This window comes from Nansenia antarctica (genome assembly GCF_963989245.1).
Source record: "Nansenia antarctica genome assembly, chromosome: 12".
Lineage (NCBI taxonomy): Eukaryota > Metazoa > Chordata > Actinopteri > Argentiniformes > Microstomatidae > Nansenia > Nansenia antarctica.
In genome coordinates this window covers 9,581,325-9,592,421 of record NC_137682.1, presented here as the reverse complement: position 1 = coordinate 9,592,421, position 11,097 = coordinate 9,581,325, and the positions used below count along the sequence as shown (strand labels likewise).

General features: G+C 44.2%; 1 protein-coding gene across 1 annotated transcript in view; it reads right to left on the bottom strand.

The window, feature by feature from the left end:
* Positions 1-8,160, bottom strand: part of LOC308168839 (5'-AMP-activated protein kinase subunit gamma-1-like) — a gene marked incomplete at both ends in the record, with an annotated part of 31,965 nt that extends 23,805 nt beyond the window's left edge. Inside the window, one exon of the mRNA XM_080543483.1 lies at positions 8,074-8,160. Within this exon, the coding sequence (XP_080399609.1) occupies positions 8,074-8,160 (87 nt within the window). The remainder of the gene's footprint in view (positions 1-8,073) is intronic.
* Between the last annotated feature and the right edge of the window lie 2,937 nt (positions 8,161-11,097).

The following is an 11,097-nucleotide window of genomic DNA, read 5'->3' as shown; positions in this document are numbered from 1 at the left end:
AAGCATGTTCAATAGAGATTTTACATTGAAAGTGTGATTTAGTCCAGGACTAGGCTTAAGCCTTGTCTGTGGAACTGGCCCTACGAGTTTTACAAAGGTTTTGAGCAGTGCCAGACTAAGTGTTAGCAATAATTTTACATCGAGGTGAGTATGCGGCTCAAAAAACATGTTTTTTTGTTTTGTTTTTTAAAACGCTGTGGTATCGGATCGGTACTCGGTATCGGCAAGTACTGCACGGTCAGGTATCGGTATCGGTATCGGGATCAAAAAATGGTATCGGAACAACACTAGCTAAAACCCCATTCTTTTTGCAGGCATATTTAAATCCTAATTTGGAACAGAGTTTTGTGGAAACGTGGTTACATAGACCAAACTTTGAATCTGCACAGTTCTTAAAATAAATATGTTTTATACACATACGTGTGTATATATATATATTCATTCATTCATTCATATATACAGTATATGTTTATGAATATATTTATGTATATTCAGTTGGAATTGTTAGAAGAAGTTCTTGTGGCATAGAGTTGTATGGTTTGTTAAACTTTGCTATCAAAGGTTTTTGTTTGGCATACGTGTTACCGTGGAATTACCAATTGGTAAATCATTAGTCATTTGTTGAATAAGAATGTCAGTTATTGTTTATTTTGCAGGTTTTTTCCTTTCTTCATGCGTCCTTGTGACCCTGCAACTTAAATATACATTGTTTGAGTGAATTGAGCAATCCAATCCAATCTTCTGCAAGTCATGCCTAACAATACCCATGGCAATATTGACGATAAATCACAGCCTCTCACAGCCCAGCATTATTGTTTAATTAACAGCTTCGATATATTGACGTCCAAATGTATCAATAATCATTGATAAATTATATGCAGATCATTCACAAATGTTAAATATTAACATGTCATAAAGTACTCAAGAGCACAGACACCAACAAGCTATTAAGAAATCACAAAGACACACTCCCATCCTCCTTCTGGCACAGGTAGAGCAAGAGGAATAGCCTACCCAGACTAAAATCTCACCCTCTCTACCACACCTACGGTTCATACCTCACACACTGCTGGTACATACAGTACCACTCACACCTACCTCACACAAACCACTGATCAAATGTGTGAGGGAACTGTCAGAAATCACAGACACTTCCTGTTGACGTCACCTTCGAGCCCAACATAGATTCAATTTCTGTTTTAGTTCATTCTGCAATATAATTGTATAACGTGTGCTCTGTTCTTCACACACTCAGAAGAAGTGAGTCCCATCACTCATTATGATACAATGTGAGCAGAAGGTCTGGCGAGACTGTCCGGAACTGGTCAGAATCATTTCTTGATACCCAAACGGATGCACCGCCTTTCTCCAAGCAGACACTAAATCTCAAACATGTAAATGAGAATGAGAGAAGAGGAAGTATGTGTGTTTATTGGCTACCGTTCATAGCTAATCATGTAATATAATGTCATACCTCTTGGCTACTAGTACTGTAGATACAAAGGCATGTATGAGTTTCCTCACTGGTCGTTGAAAGATATGGAGGAATGAGGAACTACTGCAATTGAAATGTTGGAATGTTGACTCGACTGTGTTACATTAAAAAAAAACGTTCTCCTACATTGTCCTACTCAGAGTCACAGGTCGGACAATAATACTATCACACTATAGAGATGTGGCCATTCCTTTACTGAACGTTAACCTGTCTGTATCTGTGTGTGAACGTTGACCCCCCCCCCTCTCTCTGTATACCTCTGTGTGTGTGTGTGTGTGTGTGTGTGTGTGTGTGTGTGTGTGTGTGTGTGTGTGTGTGTGTGTGTGTGTGTGTGTGTGTGTGAGTGTGTGTGTGTGTGTGTGTGTGTGTGTGTGTGTGACCAGACCCCCGTCTCTGCAACTGTGTGTATCTCTGTTACCAAAGGTATCAATACTCCAGGACTACATGGTTTCATTGATGCACAGAAACACACAACCACAGAACACTGTAGTTTCCTTTTGTCCATCCATATCAGTTACGAGGGGGTGTGTGGGGTAGTGGTGGTCTAGTGGATAGTGAGTTGGACTTGTGATCGGAAGGTTGTGAGTTCAAATCCCGCCTGAAACCACACCACTACTAGTGTGCCCTTGAGTAAGGCACTTTGCCCTCAGTTACTCCAGGGGGAATGTCCCTGTAATTCGTAATTGGAAATCGCTTTGGATTAAAAGCGTCTGCTAAATGGCTAAATTATTAAATTATTACGACAAACACTGGACCACTCTAAGGTCCAAATACAACACAACCACAGAAGTGACCACTGCCATGGTGCAGTCTTCTGTGGTTTGCAGAAAATACATCTAAATACAACCTGCATCTATAACATACTACCGGAATTATCAGTATACCACTGGACATGCCTGCTGACTGGCCAGACAGAGGATGAGGGTCCATTGTTGTTGTTATTCAGCTGAGCGGACAAAGGAAAGCATTTCCCGTGTCCATGACAACAGTGCAGAGCTTAGTGTTCCCACACATGTAGGACAGCTAGTGATATCTATCTCTGTATATTGTCAAAATACCAGTGGGAAAAATCCAGGTGCTCCATCACAACAATGAAGATACCTCACTGAACATAACACCCAAGTGTAACAAGAGTTAAATATGTTATTGTGAATGTTCACCAAAATGTTTGTTTTGAGGTTGTTTCATGTTGTATACACTGCCTGGAGGTCTCTTTTATTTTTTCGTTTTTTTCATGTATTAGATACAGGGTCTTTTATTTAGAAATGTCTGATTTCGTGACATCTCTCGATCTCTTTTGATTCACTTGCTGAACAGAGGTGAGACGCGTTTTTTTTCTCCCAATAAAAGAACAGATCCACAGCACAACCTTCTTGTCGTCCATTCAAATACACAACACAGAGGTTAGCGGAACTGGACAAGCTATTCCACTCCCGTTGCCATGGTGCCGTGACCCATCTTCAGGATAACAACAGAAGAACAATCTATAGCCAGAATACATGGAGCTAAAGAAAGGACAATTCAAACATGGACCTCTGCAATACATTAAAAGTGTTGGAGTGACTGTGTTTGTAGGCTGTGTTGTATGTGAATGTAACCTGTAATTGTTGTATTATTATGATTTTATGATATACCAAATATAGTGTAATGAAGAACTATGGGGGTGGGTGGAAGGGATGTTATCGCCATGGGGGGGGGGGGGGGGGCTACTCATGTGTTTATAGTGGGGGGGGGGGGGTAAGATAAGGGGGGGAAAAAGGATAACAGAAGATCAGCGCCAGTCAGGTCACCGTGGGAAGCTGCTAGCGTCTGTTATATTGGTACCATCTACAGTCAGAGAGATAAGCGGACGTTTCTATTACATTGCATTTAGTGTTTGTTTTTCACATGTATTCATTTTCTATGTCTGTGAATGTCACCTAGCTGACGGTTGTGACCTCAGTCTTGAGTCATTAGTCACATAGTGATTTTTTATGTGTGTACATATTTATAAGGTGACTTGTGTGACACACAGAAGGTCAGTTATTTTGCATTTTTGTGCTCAGGGTTGGTGCACTAAGGTTTACTCCAGGTTGCTCTGGCTATGTTGGCAGAGGGTGGTACAGATCCAGATCCTGTGGGTGGTGATGTGAGGGTGGGTGCTGACAGTAACTCCTTTTGGGAAACAGTTACGTTTAGGGAGAGGTGTTTTGTTAAGGGAACACAGTGAGACTGCAGTTAAAAGAGTAGGTCGCTACGGGAACACAGTGAGACTCCAGTCAAAAGAGAAGGTCGCACCTGTACTTACTTCCACACGTTATGATGACCACTGTAGGCCAGACCCCTCTAGTCTGCATAGGGAACACAGTGAGACTCCAGTCAAAGGAGCAGGTCGCACCTGTACTCACTTCCAGACGTTATGATGACCACTGTAGGCCAGGCTCCTCTAGTCTGCATAGGGAAGAGCAAGGCCCAGACATAGGTGCTCTGATCACTCAGTTAGCTGACCAGATAGGCCAGTCAATAGCAGATAAACGTCATTCTGAAGCTAGTTGCAACAGCAGATGTCACTGGGGGCCCTGGAGTGAGCCAGCCTGCAGAGATGACACTATCCAATGTCAATTTGGTCATGCAGTCTGATGCCAAGGAGCCAGGGGGGATGGCAGTGACAAGTTCACAGTACGTGAATGGGAGACTCATGTCTTCTTACCTGCTGAGGAGGGGGTTCCCGCTTCATGAGCATTCACAGGAGATGCAGTCAAGACTCCTGGGTAAGACGAGCGACGTGGTCAATGTCAGGCTCCGCAATGATTCGGCTATCCAGCATGTCCAGTCTCCTTCATTAATATTTGACATCCTGAAGCAGCACTTTGGCGAGATGAGCTGCTCGACCATGCCATTGGCAGACTTCTAAAGAAACGCATGCCGCACCAGGTGAGACCGCAATGGATTACTGGCTTCGTCTCAATAGAGCCATGGATGTGGTGGATGAGTGCTTGCGGAAGCGGAGCTGTGTTGTTAGTGACTGACCCTACACACAAAGTGTGTCTGATGTTTATTCAACATTGTCCTGATCTTTCAGTTGAAGTCAGCTGAGCAGTGGTCGGCCTATGAGATTCAGGGATCCTACCTCGAGGCAGAACAGCCAAGGCAACAAAGAAGTTGACTAGTTCCTTGACTTGATGTCCAGTGCGAACCGTTGCATAACATCATGGTGGGCCTTGTCATAACGCCCATGTGGGGGGACAGGTGGGTCCCTGTTAACCCGACAGAGAAGCCTATCATTTTGAAGCGGAACACCAAATTGGCAGATGTTTCTCCGCGTGTGTCCGTTGAGGATCTGGACGTGTTCCAGGGCATTCACACAGAAGTAGGGAAGCCCTTCTTCTGATATCCCCAACAGTGACTCTCCAAAGGGTGAGAAAAGTCTTGCAGAACTGGGGCTCAGTTATGTTGACATTGCCTCGGTCCAGATAAGTAACTCCACCAGACGTGGCCTTGTCCAGTTGCAGACTGAGTATCAAGATGTCTTCTCAAAGAGCTCCTTGGACTGTGGAAAAGCCAAGGGCCAGGATGGATTTCCTGAAAGGATCCATTCTGATCGTGGAGCAAACTTCAAGAGCAACCTGATAGCGGAGTTACTTCACCTGGCTGGTGTGGCGAAGTCCCATACTACTGCATACCGTCCCATGGGGAACGGGGAACAGAAAGGTTTAATCGAACCCTGGGGAACATGCATCGGACTCTCCCTCTTTGAGCAAAACAACACTGGCCGCAGCAGATTCAGGCACTTACCTTCGCGTACAACGCATGAGACTACTGGTCAAGCCCCATTCTTTTTGATGTTCGGCCGTGTCCCAAGGTTGCCGGTGGACATTATGTTCAAGCCGGTGTTCCATGACCCTGCTGTTGATTACAACTCATATGCCAAATCTTTGCTTTCTGGCCTCAAAGGCACCATGGAGATTGCCCAGCAGCATTCCTCAGTTGAACAGCAGCATCAGACCCAGTATAATAAGCGCACCAAAGGTGCTTGCCTCAGTCTCGGAGATCCGGTGCTGGTGGCGAATAACGGTGAACGAGGCAAGAAGAAACGCGCTGATGAGTGGGAAGACCTAGTGTACACAGTCATCGATGTAAATCCTGACATTCATGTGTACAAGATACAGGATGTGTCTGGAGGTGTCAAAGTCCTGCACAGGAACATGCTGTTGGAGGTGGATTTCTTGCCGTTCCCCACCGACATGCTAGCTGTGCATAGTGATGCTGTTGAGTCAGTTGATGGCTCAGTGCTGTCCGATGATGCTGTATCCCAAAACCCTGAGGAAGAGGATATGGAGCTAGACTCCATATCCTAGGTCCACCGGCTTTGAGTTGCGCATTGAGTTGCATCTTGTAAGAAATGCGCTATACAAATAAAATTTGATTTGATTTGATTTGATTTGGAGACGGACGCAACCTCTATGTCAGAAGGATTGGAAATGGATGGACGGGACCCCAACCTTGACACAGGACATGATATGGATGCCAGTTCTGCTGCTGTTACATCCTCTGTCTTGGATTCCCCACATATTGTCCCTGACAATACCCTTACCATGGCTGACATTCCTCGGTCACATGACAGTGTTCGATCGCAGCCTCAGCCATGCACTGACATTCCAGGTTCACAAGATGCTAGGCAAGCACACAACACTGTCAGAACAAGGGCAGGTAGAATTGTTAAAACAGTAAATAGCCTCATTGAGTCTGGTTCAGGAACCTATTCACAAGTGGGTTATCACCAAGCTTGGTGGTCGTTCTCAGTCTCTGTGTTCTGTCTGAGGGTTAGACATGTTTGAGACCCCTTTTTATGCTCCCCATTGTCAATGTCACTATTAGACACATTGTAAAAAGGTCAAGTGTGATGTGGCGTATACAGCGTCATATTGTATGTTTTCTATGGGGGTCTGAGGCCTGATTAGCCTCAATTCCTTCTGAATCTGTTACGCAGATAGCTTAAATAGCTGAATTCTTTATTATCTTGTGCCGAAGCATGTCTATGTTTATTGTTGTATTCAGTATAGGTACATGAGTGTGGGTCCTGTGACATTCAAGGGGAGGTGAGACTGTTTCTGTGAAATTCAGGGGAGATGAATGTAACAGAGTTAAATATGTTATTGTGAATGTTCACCAAAATGTTTGTTTTGAGTTCGTTTCATGTTGTATACACTGCCTGGAGGTCTCTCATATTATTATTTTTTCATGTATTAGATACAGGGACTTTTATTTTGAAATGTCTGATTTCGCGAACATACACATAGCGTCAGAGCGACATCTCTCGTTCTCTTTATATTTACTTGCTGAACAGAGGTGAGCCGCGTTTTTTAAAATGCTCTAGGGAACTGGATTTGAACATTGGGAGAAATTAAATGTTTTCTAAATGTTCTAAATTCTAAATGTAGAATTTAAACCATAAGTACATACGCATCATTCTGTTGGCAGCTACAAGTATTTCATGTACAATATGTTAGATATTCTTTGATTCTGTCTAAGCTAGCTATTTGAATTTATGAATAGCAGCCTACAATGTATATTGTAGATATTATTCTTCTGTGTGGGGTGGTGGTGGTGGTGTGTGGGGTGGTGGTGGTGTGGTGGTGGTGGTGTGTGGAGTGGTGGTGGTGGTGGTGGTGTGTGGAGTGGTGGTGGTGGTGGTGTGTGGAGTGGTGGTGGTGGTGGTGTGTGGGGTGGTGGTGGTGGTGGTGGTGGTGGTGGTGGTGTGTGGGGTGGTGGTGTGTGGGGTGGTGGTGGTGGTGGTGGTGGTGTGTGGAGTGGTGGTGGTGGTGGTGGTGTGTGGGGTGGTGGTGTGTGGTGTGTGGAGTGGTGGTGGTGGTGGTGTGTGGGGTGGTGGTGGTGTGTGGAGTGGTGGTGGTGGTGGTGGTGGTGGTGGTGTGTGGTGGTGTGTGGGGTGGTGGTGGTGTGTGGAGGGGTGGTGGTGTGTGGAGTGTGGGGTGGTGGTGGTGGTGTGTGGAGGGGTGGTGGTGTGTGGAGTGGTGGTGGTGGTGGTGGTGGTGGTGTGTGGGGTGGTGGTGGTGGTGTGTGGAGTGGTGGTGGTGGTGTGTGGAGTGGTGGTGGTGGTGGTGGTGGTGGTGTGGTGTGTGGAGTGGTGGTGGTGGTGTGGTGTGTGGAGTGGTGGTGGTGGTGGTGGTGTGTGGAGTGGTGGTGTGTGGAGTGGTGGTGTGTGGGTGGGTGGAGGTCTATGAATGTCGATAACCAGGCATTACATCAGAACAGGTCATCTTGAAGGTCATCTCTCTTCCAAACACAAATTCGAATATCACGATTCTATTCCCTTCATATAGCATCATATACCTCCCTTTTAATGAAACATGGACACATGCTGAAAGTCGCACACTGATTCTAATACAAATGTCTTGTTTTACTTATAGTTAATGAGATGTAGTCTATTATGTACACACACGCACAGCCGCGCACACCCACAACCCGCCCACCTCGAGGCTACAAGGCAGATTGCAGCTGGGGGGCTCTGACGAGCGCATAGAAGTGTTATTTATTTATAAGCCCAGATCTTAAAGCATCAACATGGAGAGTTAACTCACCGGCATGTTAAGTCGAAGTGTCCTCTTCTTTCGAGAAGTCTTCCTCTTCGCTTCCCTTTTCTTGGAGTCCATTGCCGTGCTTCCCATTTGAATAATAATAATGACTAAATAATAACTTGCCTCATTGGATTGTACAATAAGAGAGCAGACTACACGGCTGTAGTGCGTAGAAACAGTCAAAGCGACATTCTTATTCAGGATGATTTCCTCTTACATACAGTCGATTAGTAAAATGGGATGCCACCAGACCCGTCAGCGAAGACGGACGCGTTTAATAAGGATATTTATTTCCCAGTTAATGTGGATGGCCTCTGGTGCACGCATCTCCTGCACAAGACGAACGAACTGTCCACATTTGACACACAAGCAAATGTATTTCATAAATGTGCACTCACATACTGTACGTCCACCCGAGCGGAGATTGATTCACTGTGGAAAGAAGAGAATCCGACACATGTGCATTGGCTGGTCGCTTGTAAATACCAGCTTGGGCTCATCGTGGGACATGCGTCAAAGGCGCACCCCCGGACTGTCACGTGGCTGTGTTTACGTTTGGACAGCGAGAGGAAGAATGAATGAATGAATGAATGAATGAATGAATGAATGAATGAATGAATGAATGAATGAATGAATGGTCTTTATTGTCATTAATATAGTACAGGTACCATACAGGTACCAACGAAATGTAGTAGGGGGGGGCTCCCCTGGTGCTAGGAAAAAAATACTAAAAACAAGAGGGCCAAGGGTAAAATAAAAAAGAGAAAAGAGCTGGTTTACATAAATAAAGGCTATGTACACTATCTACTATACTATACTATACAATAAAACACTGTGCTGTACTCTATGCTATGCTATAAATATCCAAACTTTTCCTATCTCTGAACCTTATGTACACGAGGGTTGTCATATTGCACATAGTATTGTTGTACATTCATTTAAAGTGTCGCAGTTAGCAGGTTTGAAATGTTCACAGTTGTATTTCAATATTGCAGCCTTAAAAAAAGGAAAGGGAGACACTATAGGACTTTCTGACCAGCATCCTATTCACAGCCAGACTAGGTGAAAACCCTAAAATGTACCATAACCATAATGAGTTTAATTTACAACTTTAAACACAATGGTCTGGGTTCATTAGAATGAGCCATAAGTAGCATTTAAAAATGTGTCAATACAACTACTGTCATTTGACAACCATAATACAGCTCTGGAAAAAAATTAAGAGACCACTCCAAATATTTCTTAAATCAGCATCTCTACATGTATGGCAGGCAGCCATTCCATTCCAGTGTCTGTTGAATTCCAACACAAGCACACCTCATTCTACTTAGTGAGGTACTGATTAGGTGATCACCTGAACCGAATCTTATTTAACTAGGAAAAGTATAAGGTCAAGCAGCAGACATTGGAGAGTCTCGACTGACCGCAGAGTCTCGACTTACCAGGATGACCGGCGCCAACTCATTCAAATGTCCCTCAACAACTGTAGGATGACATCAAGTTACCTACAAAAAGAATAGCAAACCCCAGCTGGATTGGACCAGAGGACTGCAGTAAAGTCCTCTTCTTTGATGGGTCCAATTCTCAGCTTTGCCCAACACCTGGTAGTCTAATGGTTAAATGGAGATCTGGAGAGGCCTAGAAGCCACAGTGTCTCGCACCCCACTGTGAAATATGGTGGAGGATCAGTGATAATTTGGGGGTGCTGCAGCAAGGATGGAATCAGGCGTTTTTGTCTTTGTGAAGGACGCATGATTCGAGCCACGTACAAGTTGGTTGTCCTGGAAGAAAACTAGCTTCCTTCTGCTCTGACAATGTTCCCCATCTCTGTGGATTGGGTTTTTTCCCCCCAGCAGGACAATGCTCCATGCCACACAGCCAGGTCAATCAAGGTGTGGATGGAGGACCACCAGATCCCTCTCATGGCCACCCCAATCTTCAGACCTGGACCTGATTGAAAACCTCTGGAATGTGATCAAGAGGAAGACGGATGGTCACAAGCCATCGAACTTTGGGGGATTTTCACCCAACAACAACAATAATGTGAAAGACTGGCGGAGAGCAGGCCAAGATGCATGAAAGCTATGATTAAAAATCAGGGTTATTCCACCAAATATTGATTTCTGAACTCTTCCTAAGTTAAAATATTAGTATTGTGTTGTTTAAAAATGAATATGAACTTGCATTATTCGACGTCTGAAAACACTGCCTCTTTTATTGTTATTTTGTGATTGAAAGTCATTGTATAGCTACGTTGTTCGTGGACAACCATTTAAATTATTTTTCCTGTACAGGAAAGGTTTGATATGGGTTCTTTTTTTTATTTTACTAAAGATAATAACAACTGCAGTTTAAAAAAAAAAAAAGCTTGTTGGCAGGACATCAAGGGCACAGGTGGATGTTTTAAGACGTGACATGATTGTATCTATGGTCTTGTAATCAATGGTGTTAAATTGTGACATGGTTGTCATGTCCACCCTATTTGGGGGTGTTAATGGAGAAGAGCTGACACAGAAGAGCTAACGCCTTATCTAATGGTTTCTATTGTATTGTTAAAAAAGAATGCAAGCTCATTGCATTTACTAGTCGACTGAAATTCCTGAGCAATGGGTGTTGACAGATTTGTGTTGACAGATTTGTTTACAGTCTGTCAACAGTTTTGAAATCTCTTGAGATTCACCAAATGGAATCCAGGTTTATTTTGATAAATCTCGTAAAATTTCAACAAAAACAAAAAACAAACAAAAAAAAAAGCCTGGATTTTCCTTTAGCGACGTTGATGGAATACCCCCCCCCCCCCCCCCCCCAGATGTAGATCATAAAAAGATAATTGTCGATAGCGGAATTGTCCACACGGGGTCACTGTCCCCCTACATTTCAGGGTGGAGAATCATGAAGCTGATTGGACAAAACAATTGTGAATCACTTATACAGTGATCTGATTGGTTGGGGGCTGGGTAAGGGATCTCCTCTATCCTCCTATTGTCGCCAGCCCCCCTCGTACATAGACCGCTAGTTCAGGGAGAG